This window comes from Ixodes scapularis, unplaced genomic scaffold (genome assembly GCF_016920785.2).
Source record: "Ixodes scapularis isolate PalLabHiFi unplaced genomic scaffold, ASM1692078v2 PGA_scaffold13__105_contigs__length_92229423, whole genome shotgun sequence".
Classification (NCBI taxonomy): domain Eukaryota; kingdom Metazoa; phylum Arthropoda; class Arachnida; order Ixodida; family Ixodidae; genus Ixodes; species Ixodes scapularis.
Window position 1 is genome coordinate 5980215 of NW_024609839.1, and position 24175 is coordinate 6004389.

Below are 24175 nucleotides of genomic sequence, written 5' to 3' on the forward strand. Positions count from 1 at the left end.
TAATAAAGCCAAAAGACGCAACTGTTCGAAACCGAAACCGAAACCCGACGGAGGTCGGAGAAGTGGAGAGAAGAGAGAGAGTGGCGGAAGTTACGTGGCTACACCCAACCGTGCGTTTTTTTTTTTTTTTTTTTTTTTTCTTCTTTTTCTTGTAGCAGACGACATGCGGCGTACCGGAACTGTTCACCGAGCGATTCTTTTGCAGTTATGTATGTTCCGCTCGTTGTTCTGTACTCCAAGATGAGTTGTTTTGTACATTGAGGAGTTGGAGATGAGTAGTGAGTGCCCGTGGTGAATTTTGATCGGCTCCGAAAAGAATACACCCAAGATGTTGCGTGAAGAGCTGGCTCACATGCCCTGCGTCCGAAACAGAAGTGGCATTGTGCGACAGAGTTTCCGAAAGATCAAAGGGATCGGGACCAATGGCTGGCTGCAATTCCTGTAGACCATTTACGGGCACCTTGGAAAGCGGACGCTACCTGATTTATATGCTCCTTGCATTTTGTGGAAAGGGATTACATTGAGTTCGCAGGTGTCAAAAAGGAAATCCCGTACCATTTAATTCAGCGACATGTCGTCCACAACATTTGTTTCTTATTTTTTTGTTTCTTCAGTGATAATTGTTTAAAAAGAAAAAGAAATGTAGACATCAAAAAATATAAAAAAAAAAAAAAAAAAAGGTTAAACGGGGGACCGAACCCGGTCCTACCGCGTGTGAAGCGGACGTCTTTCCCACTGAGCTACTGGGGCATACCGAATCGGGGGAATCTCTTTCCTTAGTAATAATTCAGCCGGTAAACTAAGTTGGAATGTTTGCTGCCAATTTTCCTTTAGCAAAAGCACTCCCGGGTCGAAGTCGGGGTGCACCGCGCATTGGCGACATTCTCATGTAGTAAAGAAATCGTACGCGTGCATACTCAACTCGAAGTAGACACGTCGTGCTTGACGTTTGCGCGAGCGATGTCTTCAGCCACGAGAAGGGAGCGACGGCTCGGCGACGTCTTCGTGCAAATCGGCTTGATGATCGGGCGTGTCGTACGGGATGAATACCAGTTCTTTTGATCAGTCCCAAATTTCTCTTTTAAAGGCAGACAAAATTCGCCGGTACCGCGAACGACAGTTCTGAAATAGAGGTCCCACGCCCGTCGTCCGCTGCCATCGCCGTCCCTGCGAGTCCCACGATACGCGAAGCGACGCACGCACAGATTGCTTCCGGTTGTCTGTGGAACTTTTTTTTCAATCAACGTATTTGCAGCTTTTTAGAAGCCACAAAAAATGGGTTTCATATTTTTTTTTATTTTTAATATCGAGTGTGTGCCTTCAGTGACCCACGACTTTGATTAAATTTGGTGGTCGCATCGATACCTTAGAAAACGGCCCGTGACCGCGGAAAAGAGAGTGAGCGAGACTCGAACCGGCCAGTTCTTGATCGGCGGTTTTCGGGCGGAAAGAAACCGAATTTCGAGCCGCAAATTCTGTTCTGGGTAGTTGAGCTCTCATATGTCACGTACAACTAAAAGCCTCGGCGAGCATAAATACCCTGTCAGTGTCCCTTTAAGGAAACGCAATAAATTCGACCTCACCACTGCACAAAAGTTACTATGATGTCTTTTTGCGTGTCATCATATATATTCCACTCAAATTTTATGCTGATAGGCGACTAAGTTTTCGCAAACGCTGATATCGGTTAGCTACGACGGAGCAACCCCTAACTGCCCTAACAATTAAGCGTCCCCTACCCCTCTCTAGGCCTGTTTGAACGAGCTTTTACAGCTTTTACAACGGCGTCTCTAAAATTATCTCGGCATACTCAGTCAGGAAGAAACCAAACACGTAACAAATAGTATATGACCACTGGCAGCGACATCTTCACACAAGTGCTCGACCTTTGCTTAACGGTTTGTATGTGCGAATGTGCCTATATGATTGCAGGATAACCTTATACGCATACGCGATGTTGAATATTAGTGGAATGCATAGAGTTATTGTGGAATGCAAATGAGCGGGGACTTTGCTACCTCGATCGTTGGGACTTCGCTTCGTGAAGTGCTGCGGGTCAGTGCAGATAATTAATAAGAGATGAGAAGTGTGTTCGATTTGTGCTTTTCAAAGGCGCCTCCGAGTTTTACCTTGCATACTCAGGCGTATTAATAAAAAGAGTAATTGCAAAAAGTTATATTTATGGGCGCACAAAACAAACAAACTTCTGACCAGCAGCACTAATGTAAAGGTGCGAGCTCGATGTATGCATACTTATTGGCTGTTACAGCTTGTTGACTCGTACAAAAGCAAGATCCTCGAGCTATGCCCGAGCTGCGCAGCGTCGAGGTTTCCAGCACTGGCTCATTCACATACCTCGAAACGCTAACAGAAAGGCTCGAGTACAAAAATACAACAATCATGTGTTAAAACAAGCTATACGCCTCGGGTGCTAAAGCTTCGAGGTCTGGCCAGTTAGGTTAATTTAGAGACCAAAAATGACGTTCTCGGGACCAGAAAACATGAGATACGCTCTCTTGTAGGCATGTTGATCGAAACAAAAACCATGCCACTCTCTTCCCTGGCCAACTAGTTCCCAGAGTGCAACGCGCGCAGTGTAGCACCCAGGGGGGTAAAGGTGGGTGAGGAGGAGTGGCAAATCCCGTGCGCCGACATCCTGGGTCCCGAGTGAACGAGCGCAAAAGCGAGCGACAGAACACGAGAGAAAGAAAGCAACGTTGCCATGGTAAACACGAAGAGTGAAAACTCTCAGCAATATAAACAGTGATAATTTAACGTTGTAAACTAAATTATGAGCTATTCTAACGCTTATAAAAAGCAATAAAGTCATTACGCTGCATTAACTTCCCTTCTGTCGAAATCTCGGAAATCTGGTGGTTGCGCAGTTTCGTATTCCTCAACCGCGCCCAGCCGCGCCCCACCAGCGAAGCCGGGTATATGGTTTAGTTTAGCGTTAACGCGAGGCCGTACATCTGCGCGCTATGCAAAAAGAAACCTTCGAAAAGAACGCGAGTATCTTTCCACCGGTAAGTTCGTGGATTGTTGAAGTTCAGGAAACTGCTCTGATGACGTAACCGTGTTTGGGACCCAGAGGGTCTGCCTGCATGGTCCGCCGCTTGCGGCAGCCAGAATGTATGGGAAAATGGCGGACCTTTTCCTCTAGAGTTAGTATATGATCTCTAGTGCCTGGTGCACGATTAGGTCCTCTCTTTCCCCCTCCTGCTTCCCAACGCTCGGGTAGGTTTTAAGACAAGCCAAGCCTCGATCCGTTATCCAGCCAATCCAGAATACTATAATAGAGATCAGGCGCAGTTGTTGACGGCGTCGGAGTCTGAGCTTTAAATTGCAACGAAATGCCCCTGTACACGGAAGAAAACAGCGCTTTTCGGGTGCACAGCTCGTGCGAGGGCGTCAGGGACGACCTCAAGCGTTGCCTGTTGGCCACTGACTGCGTGAAGCTCGTAAGTTGCTTCGAATGATAAATAGGCAGCCGGCGCAGCAGCTCGGGAGAAATATTGCCGCCAGTGCCCTATCATTAGCTGGCAGCAGGGATGGGCAAAATACATGCAAATACGTATCGAAATACAAACACAAAATACTTCGTCAAAAATGTATTTAATTACAAATCTAATTACATTGCCAAAAAAGCATTTAAGTACAAGATACAAATGCAACCAAATGTATTTGGTCTCCTCCAAATACTTTTCCAAATACATTCCTCAAAATTTGCGTCAGCGACTTCAGGGCGCCTGCAACGGGTTTCTGGGTATCTCATTTTAATTTTGCATCACACATTCGAGAGTTAGTGTGCGAGGCCCTAGTAACGTAATAGAAATATAATCACAAAAAATGTAATCAGCTTGGACGTAATAGGTGAAAAAAGTACAGAGCTTCAAGCAGCTTTTTTTGTCGATTACGTTTTGGTATAGACCAGCAAAGAACCGAGACGACCAAGACGCGCCGCACTAGCTAGAGAATGTTTTATCGTTGCAACTCGCACCAGTTACGAAAATCTGGACGACCCGCGCATTTAGAATGTTCCAGGCAAATATATGGATGGCAATCAGGCTGGAAAGCATCACAAGTTGTCACAGGCACTTATTTAGCCAGTCTGCCTGTGAACGTCGATTTCATCACTATTCTTGCCCTGGACTAGCACCGTAATCACAAATCAGTAAACGCTTGTGCTTGATTGAGAGACACTGCATTTGGTGCAGAACATAGTTTTCTTCCTGCTCTGGACAGTGACAATAAATTTGAGGGATGTATTTTCGCCCACAAAATTGTATTTAATTACAATTGTATTTGAAATACCCACGTTTTAGTATTTAAATACGCACGTCAAATGCATTACCTGATTTGTAATTGAATACAAATGCAAAATACACAAAGTATTTGAAATACGTATTTTAAATACTTGTATTTAAAATACTGCCCATCCCTGGCTGGCAGCAATCACTTGACATTGAAGTTTGGTCGCTGCCGTGGGCGAGGGGCAAGGCCGCGGTGTGTACGGGTGGGCCAAGTGAATTAACATTTTTCTAATGAGCTGCCGCAGACTTTCGCCGCAAAGCGGCGTGAAGGGTGGGCCAGGTTGAAGTCCTTTGATGAAAGCGTTTTTACAAGTACCGCCAACCATTGCTGTGGCAACGGGCAAGACGCGTGCCCTGAGCGGGTGCTCCGCTGCCATTCGCTTCCAAGGGCCGCTCATTTCAGTGCTGGGCTGCCACTTGCTTCCAAGGGCGGCACGAGACACCGGCCTCGTGCTCCACTTGAGGCTACTTGCAACTTGGTTTGGAACAGCACGACAAGACAAGCACGAAGTAAAGACGAGACAGCGCTGTCATCTGTCTCGTCTTGACTTTGTCCTTGTCTTGTCGCGCTGTTTTCATACAAGGTGCTCATCAACCAACTAGCCCAAGCCATAGAGTTCTATAATGTACGCTAGAGCAACGTTACTAAAACACTCAGTTGGGAAACTGCCATAGAGACTGCTCTGAAAAAGTGGCACCGATCTGTCCTCGAGAACCGAGCTAAGGGCGAACACAACGCCGCCATTTCTCCCGCAGCGGCCACTCGAGGAACTGCACGTTACTTCTATTTTGGCTTTAATCGGCCATTTTGGCGCCGAAACAGATACAGTGGATGAGGTTACAGAGGTGCCACCCCTGTCTCCCCAGCGGACGCGCCGGGACTTGCTACCGAAGTTAAAATGCACCTAGGTCGGGACGCGCTATTTAAAGCACCGCTGAGGCATGGTTGTATAAAAACAATATTAATTGTGCCGCAAACCCTGCAAACTAAAGATTTTAAAAACATCACGTGCCCATCATTTTGTACTAAACTCCAACAAATTTCATACAAAAAGAGTCTTTTCCATTTGTTTTTATGCAAAAACATGCTTTGTAAAACCTCAAGGTGACCACAGTACAGACAAATGATAAAGAGTGGCGCTGTTGTCCACAACAGCGCCACTCTTTCTCGGTCTCGGTGGAGTCTCGGTGGACGCCAGCGTCGCCACTTGTCTCGTTGCTCTGCAGGTCGCTTACATGCAGTTTAAGCATGGAACACATGAGCAGTGAAACTGGGCGGCGCACGGCACTTGCTGCTCGCCATTAGGTGCACCACAGGTGCATCACATGTCATTATTTGTATCAACCAGATCCGAGCGACTCGCGGAATTGACGTAGGGATGCCAGTACCAGTTGCTACGATAGTGCCGCACAGCGCTTGTTTTCATTGCTCATGTGTTCCCTGCTTTATAAATAAAGCCGCGCGGTCTGAGCCATATATAGGGGAGAGTTTGGCCAGCTGGTGTGGCCTCGACAGCTCAACAACTACGTCATCGACAGGCCACGCGAACGCCATGGCCACGCCCATTTTGTTTGAATTCCGGTCGCGGTGCCCGTAGTCTGACGGAGTTTTAATGCGGAGAAGGGCCCCATGTAACCGAGCTTTCGGTTGCACATCAAAAGATCCCCAGGTGGTCGAAGTTAGTCCGCAGTCCTCCGGTTGGGCGTGCCAGATGCCATTCGTTGGTTGGGCAGTAAAACCCCCAAATTTGATTTGATTTGCCGTGCCCATTTCGCCATCTTCAAGCTTAACTGGCACTGGGTGACCTATGCCCGTATGCTTGGCTCTTGGTTTCCTCCAATGTATGATTGTTTTATTGTGTTTCAAGTCATCCGCTAGCAGTTTTTGGACTGTGTCGTGCTTATTCAGGGACCATAATAAGTTAGTTCCTGGTTACTTTGTCTATTCTTCCTCAGTATGTGCCGAGTGACCAGCCCGTTCATACGCTTCGCGGACGTACGGTGCATTGCGCAACTTGCTCTCGCATAAATTTCGCAATTTTCAGTTGTAGTTGATGCCTCTTGTTATTCTAGCAGTGCGCAACGATAACGACTTCTAATTTGCAGCTGAGGGGTTTTCTATAGAGTGTTCTGATAAGCGAGCGTGTACGAGAATGCCTTCGGTGCTCGTGTTTTTGAAGAAAATTATCTATTGGATTGTAAAGCCAGCTAAAGCCATTCTTCCGGGGGTTTCCCAGAGTTTTGTTACTTCCTAATTGCATTTCCTCTTGAATACGCACCACGAACGAGATTGCTTGATCGAAGCGAACGCTACTTTTAGTATGGGATGGCCATGCCATGCATGCTTACCGTGTGCCTGCACCGAACTCTCTCTACAATGAAACAGCGATCTTGTTCTTCGGACATCTAGAAAGCTGGAAGGTTACAAAGAAAAAAAAAAAAAAATTCAAGGTTGTGCAAGTTTGCTGGCTTAAAAACAGCGCAGGCACTAACGTTTGTCGTAACGTTAGAGCCGTTTATTTCGTAATGGAAGGCTATGAAATAAACATGGAGCGACTCGGTGTCGGCTGCTTTTTGCGGATGGTAAGCTTGCTGGTTTAAATATTTAACTCAATTGATTGGCCATTCCTAACGGCGCTGAGATCCCAGCATCCATCGTCATGTCATTACATAAAAATAAATGGAAGATAGAAAGGCAGCAAAACTAGCTTTTTTTTATACAAAAATAGCATTTATGAGAAGGCATCAAATATAAATTCATTCACTTTGCAGCTTGGAGAAGAAGGCAGGGGAATACGCTTTACAGATGGGACGTCCCTGTCTTGTGCTGCAGTTATTCACATTACACATTACATGCGAGCTTTGTGTAGCAACTAATTTGCTAGTTTTATAAAAATGGAGTTTTATAGAACACCATCTTATAAAAAGTTTTAAAATGATACAAGCATTCTTACCTCACAAAGACAGGAGCCTTCCATGGACGTCCACGATTGTCGCGCTTGATTTTATTCAACCATATTTTGTGACATTTTTCTTTTCTTTTCTCTTAGAATCGTTAGAAGGAAAAAACAAAAACCCTGACGGCTGTGTGGTTGGACGTCTCGTGTGGTTGGACGTCACAACATCCTACCACACAAGAAACAACCATTTTGTCATCAGAAAACATAAAAATAAGGGTCTGTACGCAGGATGCCATGCGGCCTAGCATGCGCGTGCTTTGACCTGGGATCGGTAATGGTGGACAGGCCCCTCGCGTTTCCCGTTGCTAGGCCTGAAAGCAGTTTTATGGAAGGAGTCTGGGAGGAGCGAAGGCACGGTGAGAGGTCACCGAGGACAACATATGTCCAGACTCTTCCCCTATATATGGCTCTGAGCACGGTGCACCTGTGTTGCGGCACCCAGTTTCACCACCCATGTGTTCCATGCTTAAGACTTGGGTGAAGAGCACGTGCCTGCACCATATCATTACATAAAAAAAAAAAAAGGATAATTTTTAAGGAAAAGGTTTGTTCCAAATTTAATAGAATACTGTGTTTTTTGACAGGATGGCCTGTCACCCAAAAAATGCATCCTGACAAGTCACCCCTCTGTGCCTCAGGAATGCCACAACTTGAAGAACCTCTTGTTTGAGTGCAAGCGTTCACTGGTGAGCTTAGATCCTAGAAACTCCCACTGGGATCCACGCTGAATTGACCACAATATACAAGGGTTTTGTGTTAAGAAAAAAAAGATTGTATGTTACTGGTTAATTTACTGTAAAATACTGCCTGCTCTACAGCATGTAAACTAACACTTTTAGGGCACTTTAGACAGCCCACCAAAATCGGTTCCTCAACGTATGGCGCTGCAATTTATTACGCAGGTGCAAGCATGTGGTAAGGGTTTAAATAGAAAAAATAGACTTGCCTCGTTCAAAAGAAAGAGAAAGTTGTTTTGGGCAATCTATGTGGCCAGTTTGCAGATGATTCCATGACCTCCTAGATTTTTGGTGTGCAGGGCTGTCCTCGAGCCGTTCCATTCGCTGGGAGAAACTGAAGAAATAGGTGGCCATGAGCATTAAATTAAGAAATGCGAAAGACGAAACAGAGAAAAAAGTTTGACGAGACATGGCGTGAAACATCGAAATATGAACCGGGAGAACACAAAACTTTGAATTCTGACCTTGATGTTGGTCCTTTCATAAATTGCTCGGCTGAGCATAGTCATAGGCGCAGGGTGAAAAACTTGGCTTAGAGCTGCTCTCACGCAGCCCACCTCTATTGCAGATTTTCGATTGCCAGCCCGTCCCGGTGTCCTAGAGATCGCTTGCCAATATTTATAAGCAAGTACGAGTTTGCCGACATTTATAACGAGCAAGCTGAAATGTGTAATTGAGGTTAAAGGAACATTGACACATAAAAATATATCTTTTTTTTTTATTATTTAAAACGATTGAAAACGATGCCAGGACATTACCCTCAAAATTCGAAACTTGGGAATTCAGTATTTCTGAATTTAAAAAAAACAATTTCCAAATACCGATTTTGATGTTCCTGCGCGATCCGCACCAGTGCAGTGACGTCAAATTTCGCGGTCTCCTGCGAGTCGACTTTCTTTTGCACCTCCGCTCCATGCTACAAAGGAAAGCGCCGTTGCCACCGCGACCCGAAGTGAGGAGGTGAGGAGCGGGAGAGGAGGGCACCGGCGGACCGTGAAAAACCGGTTTCTTCGTCCGGTTCCCCGACTCACCGATCATCCTCTGCTTGAGCACGCCAAGTTTTCCGAGGGAGGATAAAAATTCAGGAGGCGACATCACAACGGACTCTGATGTTCCTATTTCAAAAAGAAGGGCCGTAGTGCATTCACAATTCCGTTACAAAACATGTTTTACAATTTCCAATAATAAACGTTATAGAAATGTGACCTACAAAGCTTCTAAATTTCATGATTTTTGACGTCACCGATCAAAAGAAGCAAGGAGGTGAGGAGCGAAGGAGAAAAACGCCAGAATCAAAAAGGCGCACGCGCGCGCAAAATGCTTTTTTTGCGATGCATTTTTTTTGCGTGTCTATGACTACAACTTGCATCGTTTTAGACAATAAAAAAAAAACACGACCTTTGGGGTGTCAGTGCCCCTTTAAATTAGGTTTTCCAGCGATGACATGAGAAGCTGTATGTGTGTCCTGCTGACCCAGGCAGTTCCTGTAGAAAGCAAATTTACTGATTTGCATCATCTTGCAGGCTAAAATCTCGTTTACCAAAACAATGTAAAAAAATATAAAAAATAAAAATAATATATCACCAGAGCTGTACCTACTTCTCTGCAGATGACCAGAGCCAGCTTGCTGGAAACTGAAACAAAAGCCTGCTGGGGCACGCCAGCGCTTTAAAGGGACACTGACAGGGTATTTGTGCTCGTCAAGGTTTTTATTTGTACATGACATAGGAGAGCCCAACTACCCACAACAGAATTTGCTGCTCGAAAATCGCCGATGGAAAAGTGGCCGATTTGAGAACTCTCTTCTGCGTGGTCACGTGTCATTTTTTATGGTTTAGACCATAGCCTCCTCTATCTGGGATGCTTGGTAAAAAGCATGGCAAACGTTTGCGTTTGCCATGCTTCTCCACGAGGCGGTGCCACCAGCCCCGGATGGCCAGGTGGCAGGGCAGGGCCACGGGCGAGGATCGCATAACGAGGCAGGCAATGCGCCCAGTGTGAATTTTGCCTCGCTTCTTGCACCGGTACTTTTGGAAGTGTTTTGGTTTTGCCATGGCGTACTGTTGTGTGCCAAAATGCAAGGCGGACTCAAAACGCAACCAGGTATTTCGTCTGGCGAGATTCCTAGTGGCAGTCAACTGGGAGAAACGTTGAAAGTCATCGCCAGGAAGGGTGCGTTATTGGGTCGTTTGTAGTTGACATTTGCTCGCCTAAAAGGATAGACAGGGAAACTCCGGAGAGTTTTGGAAGAGTATCCGGAGTACCTGCAGCCAAGTGCCAAGATACCTCGGAGCGACTCTGCTGTGAGCAAATGGAAAGCTGCCGTTCTTTGCTCTTCCCTGGCTGCCCCGTCTACTTCCAAGCAACACACTTCAAAGAGCCTTCTTCATGGAGGTAACGACAGCTTCGAAATATGCACACATGTTCCAAGTGGCGACTCCCGTGATCAAGTCGAACCATCTGCCGCAGAAGTGCCGACAAAAGATAAAGGTACCCAGGTGGATGCACAACGGCGCATCGGTCGTGGAACGCCTGAAGTGGCAACGAAGAGAGCGGGACTTGAAGACAGGTTGATCGACTAAAACAGACTGTAGATAAATACGAGGAAGAGCTCAAGCACCTGAAAGAGAACGGCCATCTGTGTGCCTTTGGAAAGGTAATACAGTGAAACCCGTTTAAAACGAACCCTTGTACAGCTAAATATTGTCAATATCAAACTCTTGGAAAATTTAAATAAAACCGCATGTAAAAAGTAATTATTATAACGAACAACATATTGGCTATATCAAACCTTTTACCCCTGGGGAGACTTCCAAAAATGCACAGACGATCCTCTTCTAGTCGGTTCCTTCCCCCCAAAAAGAAGCAGGAAAGAAAGAAAATTCCGAGAGCTCCAGTTGCGAACAAAATTCAGCAAAGAGAAGCGATTCAGAAGGGGAGAAAGCTGCACGCACGCATAGAAGAAAAAAAAAAAAAGTTTCTTCCCAGAGCACTTATTCACGAAGAGAAGCGATTCAGAAGGGGAGATAAGCTAAAAAACAAACCCTGCACACATGCAAAAAAAAAAAAGAAAAACACAAAAAACTTTACAGCGTGGTGTTACAAGGCGGAGGTGAAGAGATGAGAAAGAAAGAGAAGGCTCGCTCGTCTTACAGCAAACGCATCATGGAAGTTCGTTGTAAAAGGTTTTTGCTCTTTCGAACTGATCATAGGGTTTCCTGGTGTTTGTTATAAACAGGTTTGACTGTAGAATCAGCAAACGAGAAGCACCTGGGCACTAGCTTTCTTATGAACCAGGTGGTGAACTTTTCTAGGATCAGGCCGACTTGGCCAGAGATTACCATCCGCCACTCCATTTTGTTAAGGAGCCAGTCAGCACGAGCCTACCAGCACATCTGGAGTGAAGGCATTCTCAAGCCACCATTTACCGATCTACCTTGCAAAGGTTCTTAGGGGTGACTTCCGGCGAAGTGGGGTTTACGTCGCTAGTCCAAGAGAGACTGAAGACGGAGGACCTGAAGACTGAGCATGCCAAAATGTGCTCCGTAGTTGGTTTTGTAATGAGAATACAGTAACGACTGCAGTACGAGCAGAGAGGCTCTTTCGTGGGAGAGGTCGACATGGGAAAGGAGCTTCAAGCTACGAACGATAAACCAGTACTGGCCAACTCGCTCCTGTGCTTCGTTCTGACTGGACTTTCAGTGTGCATTCAAATACCTGTGGGGTACTTCTTTACCAAGGACTGTACTGGCCAGCAGCTGTTCGTGTTGATGAAATACGTCATGAAGGAAGTTGAACGAAGGGGGCACGACACCGTTGCGGAAGCCATGACGCAAATTCGCTTGTTTATTCAGGTGCTGCTCCTTTCTTCAATGATCTCACTGAAACCATCCATGGATTACGCACCCGGTGCCCATGGTCCCGGTGACGACGCTGTTTTTCTGTCTGCGAAGCAGGATTGCACATCTTGGCCAATTCCACCCGTCGTGCTACGTCTGGGCACTTTCACCAACCTTGGCTGGCAACTAGGGACATCGATGGAAGAGCGTCTACTTAAGCAGCTCCAACAGTCTGGCCAGTCGGGGCACGACACCGCTGCAAAAGCCATGACACAAATTCGCTTGTTCATTCAGGTTGGTTACCTCAAATGCACGGAATGTTATCGCAGCAATGACCTTTGTCTGTTTTTGGTGTTGTGCTCCAACGAAGATGTGTGCTCTTGGTGGAAAGTGATTTGTTATTACTGTTTCCAGTACTCATACGTTTTTTCGGTCTCTCAGCTTCTTTTATTAATGTCAAGAGATGTCGAAATGAATCTGGGCCCTGATACCGCCATTGCCCACGTAATAACCCAGGACCCCATACTGACAGCGCCCACATAGCAAGTATTCTAGCTGCTGTGCAAAGGATCGAGGCTACGCAGACAGACATGTTGGCGAAGCTTGTGTCTCTAGAGAGAGGGCAAAAAGCTACCGATAGTTCAACAACTGTTTTCTTGGATGGAAGCTAGGTTGGCTGCGACCAGCACTGCATCTGAAACTACGCTTCAGCCTTTTCAAGGCATGTCTGTCAAGCTGGTGAATATCCAGAAACAGTGTGAGAACAATGAAAATCGACTTAGAAGTTCAAATCTGTTGTTTTTGGGTGGCCCTGATAACCAAGCCGAAATCTGGGGGATATTGGAAGATAGAATCGTCCAGTTTTGCACGCAGAACTTGGGCATTGCACTTGACCCCTCAAATTTTGAAAGATTGCACCAGCTTGGAAAGATTAATTCCAAGAAAACTAGACCAATCATTGTCAAGTTTGCCCGATTTAAAAATAAAGAAAACATTTTGTCCTCTGGTTTCAAGCTAAAAGATACCCCTTACGCTGTTTGTGAAGATTTTTCTGAGTCTGTGCGACTTGGTGGAAGCACACTTTTTCAATACAGAAAAGACTTGAACGTACCATTTAGAGTATGTTTCAACAAATTGCATATTAACAAGAAACTACTTTTGCTCCCTTCGTACCATATTTCTCCTAGGATTGATCATCCCTTCAAGATAAGATTATCACCTGGTCGCACCAAAACATTTTCGGAATCGCCTTTGCAATTAGCCATCAAAGACTGGAACAGTCTACCTGAATCCGTTGCCGGTCTAGCGGACGTCGCTCTTTTCAGAGACGCTTGTGAAACTTTGTTAAGTGACTACTTTTTTTTTTGCGTACTGTGCGTGTACACCACCAGCATGTTTTACGTTTATTGGTATATGTGCTTGTGTTACCACTGACTGTCGTCTGCTTGGTTAGTCGAAGCATACTGTATGCTTTCTTTTTTTCTTTTAAGTATGTGCTGATGTTTTGTCTTTCTCTCATTTGCGTGTATTTTGTGTTAGAATAAAGTCACCTTGTCTCCTCCCCCCTCATGTAATGCCTTCGGGCGATTTGAGGTCAATAAATAAAATGAAATGAAATAAACGATTCGCATTTAACCCTCAGTCTTAATCTGTCATTGAACTGCTGCAACATGCGATAAAAACCAAAATGTTTCTGTCCTCTTCTCAAACATTCGCAGTGTCATGCCAAAACGAGACAAGCTTCATGACGTACTCGAGCATAGCGCGTCAGACATAGTCATTCTCACAGATATGTGGTTGAAACCCGATATTGAAGACAAAGAAATCTTCCCTATTAACTTTAGCTATAATGTTTCTCGCCATGACCAGAGTGGACACAGGGGTGGTGGTGTGCTCATTGCAATTAAAAGGCACATATCTTCTTTTGTTGTGTGTGTATTCAACAACAGCTTGGAATTTACTTGCATATGCGTTTCTACTCCCTCGAATAAGATTATTATAGGAGTGTGTTATAAGCCACCTGACTGTGCTTCATCCTTTCATACCGATTTGTGCCAACATTCTGTTATTTGGCGATTTTAATTTTTCTTTCTTTGACTGGTCAAAGTTATCCTCTGGTGGTACAGCAGCATCTAAACAATTGGAAATGTGTCTCACTTTAAACTTCGCACAGTTAGTTGATCAACCAACCCATGCAGATAATATCCTAGACTCGATACTGACCACGTCACCAGACATCATGAAATGTATTCACTACTGTGAAGGGCTAAGCGACCACAGGCTACAGCATATTACCTTTTCTCTGCCAGTTATCGTAAATCATCCTATTTCTAAGATCATTCAGGATTACTATAAGGCAGGTTATGAATCAATAATCAACAATGACAACTTTTTTTTACTCTTACGTTGATAATTTTTACCTTAGATCGGTGGAGGAGAACTGGGTGCTATTTAAAACAAAAATGAATGAACTCGTGAAAATATTTGTTTCTACAATCTGTATTCGTACAGATTCGACTAACCCATGGTTTACAAAAACTTTGCTTTCATTGCAAAATAGAAAAAAAAAAGACTTTTGCCAAGGCCAAACGTGTTGACACGACCGAAGTTTGGGAGGCTTACAATTCTTGCCTCAGAGAGTACACCAGGAGCCTTAAGCTGTCCAAAAATAAATTCTTCCATGTCTTCCCGACCATCCTGCGGACTAACACAGGGAAGTTTTGGAACTTTGTATCACCAAAGAATAATAACTTATCGTACATCTTACCCATGAAAATGGCGACCTCATCCCTGAGAGCGAGTACCCTAAAGTACTAAACTCAATTTTCACTATAGAGTGCTTAGCCACTGTCCCTACTCTCACCTTTAGCTTTATGAGCGAATGCCCCAATCAGTATAGACCCCGCCAGTATCGTAAACCTAATAGAAAAATTAACTCGCATCGTCCGTAAATTGGAAAAACACCAGCATTACAGTAGACTCTCATTAATTTAATTCCAGGAAGTCACAGATTTCAGTTTGAATTATCAAAAATTTATCTAAATATGATACTAGACAGCTTTGTGATTTGTTACATGGACAGCTACACGTACAAAAGAGATTTTTGCCAGTTCCTCTACATAGGCGTAATTATAAGCAAGTAGAGGCATAACACATTGGTGAAAGAACTGTGACGTTAAGATTATTCATCCGGCAAAAAAGTTGTCGATTGTGGACTGTTTAGTCAGCACATGAGATCTCAAAACAGAATTTTCAACACCAGCCAATGCAAGTAGCTCTTTACGGGACTCTTCCTTTTCGGACAGAAACTTCCGGAGCTGAGCGATGTGCTCAAAGGCCTCTGCGGCTGTGAGACTTGGCAGTGGGTCATCCCATTCTTCATCGTCATCTTCACTCTCACTGCTGCACTGTGCTGGCATTACTTCCTGTACTATGTCCTCTAATGAGTCATCGCGACAAACACACACATCGTCGTCAAGACTAGCATATTCCGCCAGCTCGGCGTTCACATTATGTCCTTCAAGGCCAGAAAGCATGATGCCAGTAAGCTGTTCCTCATCCTACATGTCTTGGGGCCCTAATCTGGACACTTGGCGGAAAGTCGGCGAGAACTTCGGCGGCTATGGTTGGCCGGCGCCAAGGTAAAGTGTGGCGTTGGCCAATCGCGGCCGCCAAATTTCTCGCCATCGTTCTCGCCAAGCGTCCAGCTTAGGGCCCTTGGTCATCATTGCTAGTCTTGAGGCACATAATGTGAGCGCAGTCTTCCGCTAATGTGTGCCCGCTTGAGCCCCGTTGAGTGCGCTTCTTTCCTAGCACCGGTGCACTGCGGAGAAGCAACACTCGCGAAAGCAAGCTTCGCGGGTATTGCTCCTCTGCGGTGCACCGGTGCTCGGAAAGAAGCGCACTCAACGGGGCCGCGAGAACAAAAAAATATGAATAAAGCGAAAACGCCGTTCGAATTAAGCGGCTTATAAATACATTAAAAACATAGCGGGACGATCAAAATTTTCAAATCTGTTTGAATTAACCGAAAGTAAGAAATATCCGAGTTTGAATTATCGCGAGCTTACTTTATCTCCAGTGAACCTTTGTCGCTCAAATATAATCCTTATCTGAAAGCCGCCTTCCTTCAGACTGGAAAATTGACAACGTTGTCCCGGTTTTTAAACAGGGAATTCGCTCTACTGTCTCTAACTATCGCCCGATATCTTCAACATCTGTCTCATCCAAACTACTTGAGCACATACTTTACTCTCACATCATGATTCACTTTAAAACAAACAGATTTTTCTTTTGCATTAACATGGATTCCAAAAAGGACTATCCTGTGAGACGCAGCTCTGTGACTTCATTCATGATCTACACACTAACCTCGGGTACTATGCTGAGACAGACGCCGTCTTTCTTGATTTCTCCAAAGCTTTCGACAGTGTCCCCCATCAACGTCTCCTTTCCAAGCCGTCCTCCCTTCACCTTGATCCTTTAGTGCTTGCATGGATACGCGACTTCCTTTCCTACCGCGTACAGTTCACGGTCATCAATGATCACGAGTCCACCTTAACAAATGTCTCCTCTAGTGTTCCACAAGGGTCCGTTCTTGGGCCTCTGCTTTTTTAAATATTTATCAATGACCTTCCTTCCACCATTTCCTCTAAAATATTCCTCTTTGCGGACAACTGCGTTGTTTATAAAAAAAACGTAAGATGTGTGCATGATCACAACAAGCTACAAGATGACCTTCTAAAAGTTAACCAATAGTGCAACTCCTGGTTGATGTCACTAAACCAATCCAAATGTAAATTAATCCGCTTCACCAGAAAGAAATCCATCCTATATCATCACTACTTCCTCGTCTCTGACCTAATCGAAACCGTTTCAATGTATAAATATCTTTGCGATAAGTCGGTTAATTAATTGAAATTCACTCAACTTTTCTATTAGTGAAAATGGACATTTGGTTCCAATTAGAAACTTGCTGAGCGTCGTCCAAAACCCCTAAATCAGTCATTTTCAGAAAGACCTTCAGCGCGTGAGAAGTAGTGCACTAATGTTACCACTCGTGGAGCAGGTACAAGGCTAGCGGTTTCCTTAAGGCGCCCGCGCAATTTTTCTGTCTCTTATCTAACCCCAGCCTTGTACCTGCTCCACGATTGGTAACTTAAGCGCACTACTGCGCTTCACACGCGCTCGAAGTCTTTCTAAAAATTACTGATTTAGGGGTTTTGGACGATGCTCAGCAAGTTTCTGATTGGAACCATATGTCTATTTTCACTAATTAAAAGTTGATTAGTGAATTTTAATTGATTAGCCGACTTATCGCAAAGATTAGCCACCCATATAATGTCCACCTGGACGTATAACTCACTTGCACAAACCGCATAAGTGTAGCTTTCACGGCTTTTTAAAAACAAATCTGCAGGAATAAAAAAAAAAAACGGTATATTGTTGTTTCCTACAATTAACTACCAAAAGTGACTTGTCATCTGTATAAGAAGAATACCAATTGGATATTGAGCATTTACCAACTTTTACTAATTTTTACATTAGCTGTGCTTTACGCCACTCCTGATTTCACTCAAATTAATTCCCAGGGAAAGCAGGATTATCGACATTCGCTTAACGAATGTCGATGAAACGTTAATGTCGACGAAACCTCTGTCCATGAAACGTGCATCCACGAAAAGGTGGCCGTGGAACGTGTTATCACGAAACGCAGGGAGAATAAAAAAATCGGGATTCTACCTGCAGTTGTGACAGGATTTTAGAATTTCGGAGAAATTATTCTCCCGGCTGCCAGGAGATAGACACGGCCTAATTCTAGAGGTACTCTGGAAGAGTATCTAGGAAAACGATCAATTGTCGCGAAGTAGGTTGCAACGCACTTGAGTTGACGTGACGAGACTTGAAAGGTGTAATCCGAGATATATGTCGACACGGCCACGGCAGAACCACCACTTAAACACAAAAACGAGAAGGAAGGCGTCCGTGAAGATTCAACACGATGCAGCACAAGCTGCCATTGGAAGAACCGAACACTAAACACATTACTAAAAATTCTTGGGCTTCTTTGAAGAAATCGCTTGCAGAAGCAGAAATCCGCCGCAACCACGCAGGGCGCAACACACTCAAACTAGGTCCGGCAGAACGCATTCTGAGATTGCCAACGGCTAATACGTCATCCGTCAAACCACGCTACCATTCACCTTCTGCCGCGCTTTCAGCTTAGGGAGAGAGAAAAAAGGAGAGAAGGAACGGCCGAAACGGGAGTGCACCTACAAAAGGCTTATCTTATGGTGCATCAACGACTACAACGAGCGGATTTATTACTTGTACCCAAGGTTGATAGTGCAGTGAATGCTATGTGTGGCCGTGGGCTCCAGGCAGGTGCCGTGTTCTGCTTTATCACCAGCTTCTAGACTGTAGTCACGTGAGCCTAACTAGAGACACGACTGGCCTAAAACATGCATAGTGTCTACCCTGCTGTCAATAGCGAGTGAACATACAGCTCTACGAAGTCCAGCTTTTGAACTTTCGAAAGAAGCTGTTCAGCTCGAAAGTGACCCAAAATGATGCGACTTTGAAGATACTACGTTTTACGCAGAATAACCCACATTATAATTTTAAATTAAAACATAGGCGCGACTATTTTTCGCGTACAATGTCCACAAATAAATTGGTATATATGACCGTTCCATTAGGGTCATAGCAGAGAGGGAAATAGAGAGAAAAATGCCCTCCCCCTCTCACCCGGGATGTCGTCTGCTCCGCCGAGTGGGCTGTACCTAGCATCTGGCTGACGTGCAACTCCGTTTAAAATCGCGTTATTTTGAAAATTTCAAGCGCAGATGCGCAGATTTTGGTATGCCAGTTATCGTGTAATACTATGCTAGATAAAAAGACCAACAGGGTCCAATTGCGCTGTTACCTGCGTGCAGATAAAAAAAAATAGGGAAAACTGTGTCAAATTGGCCGGTCTCTCCGGCGAAAAGTAAATCCAGTTCCTATACCTTTTTTACTATACAAATTTCGTACTGGTGTAGGCCTTTAGCGACCATGAGTGGAAGTCTGAAATAATAAAGAAGAACGTGCTCTCCTACCGCAATACACGCAGTAGTTGAGGGTAGTACTGCCGGCTGACTCAACCGCTATCTAAGTAACGGAGAAAAGACATGCTAGTTGACCATTTACCGAAACAGAACAACAGAGAGCTATAGGCTGATTTTGGAGTAGCCATAACTATTCTAAGAACGCGAACCACTTCACAATGGCAGCCACGAGCGAGAGTTCGATGTTCCGTACAGCCCACCGGTACAGCCCAAAGATGGAGAATAGCAACCTCCCGGTTTGCCGTCTGCAAACGGAGTCGGGCGCGTGCCCTCTCTCTCGTTTTACCCCGCTGAAGCCGCTGAATTTCCCGGATGTATGAAGAGGGCGCTGCTGTCGAACAAAATGGTGCCGCGCAGAGAGCGCTAAACGGAATGGTCTATATTTTTACCAATAAATTTAAAATAATCTGTACACTGATCAGCTTCGCGTTTTTAAATTTCAATTTTTTTTACGAAAGAGTTACACATAAAAGACATCACGGACCATCTTCCGACTTTCAACACACGATGAGTCGCGGACGCTTGCAAACGGAAGGTTGCGATGCTGTGCGAACGGTTTTTGAAAGATGCTGCGTAGGGTACTCCGGGCGCAACGGCTTCGCAGCCGTTCGAGGTGAAAATGATTCGGGACGACGAAGTAGCGTCTTGCATCTTCAGTAAGGTAAAGGTTCGTGTTTTCCCGCTCAATGTAGCGGGGAAACATGAACAAAATTAGTTTCACTGCTAAATTTAGCGGGAAAATTTCCGTCACGTGACATAAGTACCATTCAATTTCTCGCTAAATTTAGCGGGGTGGTTACACCGATGGCGACGCCGACTCCGCTTAACTCGGAAACGGGCGCCTAAGAGCTGCGATCTAAAATCCATTATTTGATTAACTCGCTTTCCGATCTTATGCACTTCATCATATTGTCACACGTCAAACATACAACCAAATGTCATTTGTTTTTCAATCATCAAAATGCGCAATTGATTGGTCCAAATACCTGAAATAACTTGACTTTAAGGATGTTAACAATAGTTATCCAGTTACATGAGACATGCAATGTAGATCGATCAACTAGTATCTTGGCGAGTACATATGACCTATTGCTTGCACGACCGAAACGGGCCCATATATCATTATCAGGGGCTATATTTGCATGCGTATATGGCGATATATGGCCGTATTTACGCACTTATACAGCTACATCTGGCAGTATTTGCCCACTTATATGTCGATATCCGGCCGTATTTGCTCCCATATATAGCGCTATATTGCTATATTTGACTCGTTATATTATCATATATGGCCGTACATAAAATATATCAGGGCGGTATATTGCAATATATCACATGGTTTCAACGTGCTCTCGATGACGTTGGACAGAACTGTTATCGGGTATCCTGGTTGTTCAAACCATCTACTTGAGCTTAAAGTGTCAGGATACCCGATAACAGTTCTGTCCAACGTCGTTTGAACATGTTTAAACCATATAAAAGAGAAGATAGACACCAGAGAAGAATCCTACCTGTTGTAACGCCCTACGTTCATCGCGTCCCCCAACCTAAAACGGGTAGCTCCAAGGTTTGAGGTCCCAATCCTCTTTAAAGCACCTGACAAACTTGCTGTGTCCAAAGATCAACAAGCAACAAGACTATCATGACTAATGTAAGATCAGTCATGGATGGAAGTTTGTTGGCTGTTGCAGCAGCATCATTTACGAAATTCTGTTATCATGCGGAAAAGTATGTGGGACAGTCAGGGAGGTGTGTCAATGTGAGAATCGGGGAGCGTGTGCTATCCCTCGAATAATCACCAGCGGGTCATGTAGCCGTGCATGTGAGGGACTGTGGTTGCATCCAAAGGACTAGAGAAGAGTATGAGGCGCAAGTGATTACGTCAAACGGGCAGGCTCACATAAGTTCGACATCCATAGCCCTGTCGGAAAAAGAGCTAGATTTTTTAATCGGCGTCCCTGATTTACCTCTTGTTTTTTTACGTGTAGACATCGTACCAGAGTTATCATCACCTTCTTCTCCTACATGTAAATTTTGAATGTCTCCAGTAATTTAGGTTAATCACTATACTAATCACAATATAAGTGAATAATAATATGTATCAGTTTTGATTGCACAGAACATGTTTTTTTTTTTTTCTTTTCAACGACGTAAGTTTATTCCTTGATTTTTTCACTGTAAACTTCCACCACCTGCTTGCACCTCTGTAGTAAATTTCAGGGCGATACGTTGGGAAACAAAGTTTTGCAGGCCATCTAAGGTGCCTTAAAAACATTAGTTTTGAAAGTAAACATCAGACAGAAGTCTGTCTGGTTGGGGGAAAATTATTAAAATGAGATGACCAGCCAATCCCTAAATCAGTTGCGACTATGGAGGAAAGTATGGTATCTTCTTTTTCCTCTATGGCGGTGTCAAATGCGCACGATCCCTTCTGCTTCCTCTATGGCCATTTTTGATGACACGTGGTGGAGCCCGTTCACATAAACAGATGGCAGTGCGCCAAGAGACCCATTAATCTTTGTTGACGTGGTCTGAATGTGCCAATTATCAAGGAAGAGCCTCCGGCGGGGGTTAGTTTCGATGTCCAGGATGCGCGTGTTACGAAAGTCAATGCGGTGGTCATTTTTTTTTTTCACTATGTTCAGTAACCGCGCTGCGCTTTTTATCGAAGTTGCGCAGATCTGCCTTGTGTTGGCAAATCCGCTCATTGTAGTTGTCTGTTTCGCCGATGTACGAGGACGGGCACCCCCCGCAGGGTATCTCGTAAACCACACCTTGCGCTTCTCTTTAGGGGGCTGACCTTTTGGTCGTAGCATAAACCGTCCAATGGTTGATATTGGCTTGTTGGCCATCTGAATGCCCTCCCTCGCTAGCACCCGTGCCAGGGCTTCACTTGTTCCCTTGATGTAGGGGACGCTGATGCGCGTGATTGGCCGGGACGGGCAATGAGGTGTATAAAGCTGCCCGTATATCCGTTGTTCTTGAGGTCGCAAATGATGGCTTCTTCTTTTCGTTGGTCAGAATCAGTTAAGCAATGTTCTTTGCCCTTGATAGGAGTGTGTTAAGCTCTGGTACTTTGACTCATTGGATGGTTGAAGTCAAATTGTAGGTATCTTCCGGTGTGTGTTGGCTTGCGGTAAACTAAGAACCGCAGATATTATCTCTGCCTTTCTACAAGCACTTCAAGAAACGGTAAGGTGTTTTTTTCTGTTCCACGATGAATTGGGTGTCAGGCTCGATGGAATTGGGGTGTGTCAAAAAATTGTCCACTTGAGTCTTCTTCATGATGCAGAAGCAGTCGTCCACATATCTTAGAAACACTTTGGGGCGTGCGGATCGCAATGTTTTTGTTCTCTCAAAGCTCCCAACGAGCTTGTACCTCTTCTCTCGATAAATTGTGTCGGTGATGTTGTGGAAGTTTTGATAGCATGCCAACCACTTCTGTCGGACTCGTTCGTGATCGTTTGAATCCAGCTGCGCGACGCCATCTTCTATTGTGGCAACTATTTTTGAGAAAGGTGGCTTCGTCGTTGTCATGTTGAAACTGTGACCCTTTGCTGCCGGAGGCTCTTCCTTGAATCTTGGCACATTCAGACCACGCCGACAAACATTAATAGGTCTCTTGGCGCACTTCCATCTGTTTATGTGAACGGGTTCCATCATGGTGTCATCAAAAAACGGCCATAGAGGAAGCAGAAGAGATTGTGTGCATTTGCCACCGCCATAGAGGAAAAAGAAGATTGCGGCCTCCTTTCCTCCATAATCGCCCCTGAGGAAGAAGTCGAACAGGCTTCGAAACATTGGGTCCCTGATTTAGGGATTGGTTGGTCGTTTTATTTTAATCAACGTTAGTTCACATGCTGTACAATAAGCGCCCACTCCTGAATTTTGTAACATTCAGAAAGTATGCAAAGGACATATCTTTACATAATGTTGACCTAAGATGCTTCCATCCCCCAGTTTTACATGGTTATCTCTAAATTTTAAGTGGGCGCTTGCTCGGGATTTTATGGTATAAGCGTGCCAACTAGAGTAGATGGTGTTAATCGCAGCAACTCGAGACTAGAGATGGAAATGTGATGAGTCGTCTTCCTTTCTTATTCTCAGTTTCCGGTTTTCACTGTGAATATTCTACTGCTCACTGATACTGTTCTACCAGTCCAAAGTTCCTAGAACTGAGGGGGAAAATAGTTATGAGAAGAATGTGTTCCCATAACTGGGCTTAAAAACGAGGATGTATCCCTCGGTCAACTCATCTGGATAGACCAAAAGAGCCAAGTGGTCACTAGGGCAGCTTAAAACTATTTGTACTGTTGCATTTATGAATGAAATGTTGGTTAAGTTCCGGTCCACTGGGACATATCACTTCACTCATGAAAGTCGAGATGTCCGTTAGTGAGATCATTTTCACTAACGGGCATATCGGCTTTCATGTGTGAAGGGATATGTCCGAGTAGACCGGAACTTGACAAACACTTCATTAATAGGTGCAACAGTACATATAGTTTGAAGCTGTCCCACTAGCAGGCACCACTTGCCTCTTGGTCCTAAAGCCTGTCATTGTGTTTGCGTTTGTCTTGTAAGTAACGTCAAATATGCCAGTGCACAAGGCCCGTGTCTTGAGCGGCCCGTGCAAGCAAAGGTGGCACAGCACCCGCTCGTGGCACGTGTCTTGCACGTTTCCACGACAATGTTTGGCGGTACTTGTAAGCATGAATTTATTGAGGGACCTTAGTTTGTTCACGTACCTTGTGACCGTTTAGATCTTGTGTTGTCGTGTTCTCACGTAATTTTTTTTCTCCTTTTCAGCTTGACAACAGGCAAAGGTTCAGGGGAAGAAAAGGCTACTAAATGGGAGATGGATCCTAGCACTACAGCATTTTTCGTACAAAACATTAAACAGATGTGCAGTCAGAATGTACGAGCAATTTTACCTCGCAATATTTGCGAGTACGCTGCAAAGAAATTTTGTCCTCAAAATGCTAAACTTCCTTCTACTGTAGCGAGGAAAGTTGAACTTATCGCTAGCGTTACTATTTTTTTTTTTAAATGGTACATGTTTTGAATACAAAAAGGCATAATAATATTGCGAGCACTACTTTGTGTGTCACGTTAACTATGTGCAGAACTGGCTTTTTTTCTTGAGCTAGCAGGGAGCAGCTTCTAGGGAGCCTTCATGTGCGCTTTGCTAGGGTGATGCCACCCTTTGTAATACCACCC

General features: G+C 44.7%; 1 protein-coding gene across 1 annotated transcript; it reads left to right on the forward strand.

Moving 5' to 3' along the window:
• Positions 1–3261: 3261 nt before the first annotated feature.
• Positions 3262–23872, forward strand: LOC115328308 (cytochrome c oxidase assembly factor 5). Its single transcript, XM_029989524.4, has 3 exons — positions 3262–3461; positions 7858–7959; positions 23765–23872. Exons 1-3 carry the CDS (start codon positions 3354–3356, stop codon positions 23804–23806), a joined length of 252 nt encoding a protein of 83 aa, XP_029845384.1. The 5' UTR covers positions 3262–3353; the 3' UTR covers positions 23807–23872.
• The last annotated feature ends 303 nt before the right edge of the window (positions 23873–24175 follow it).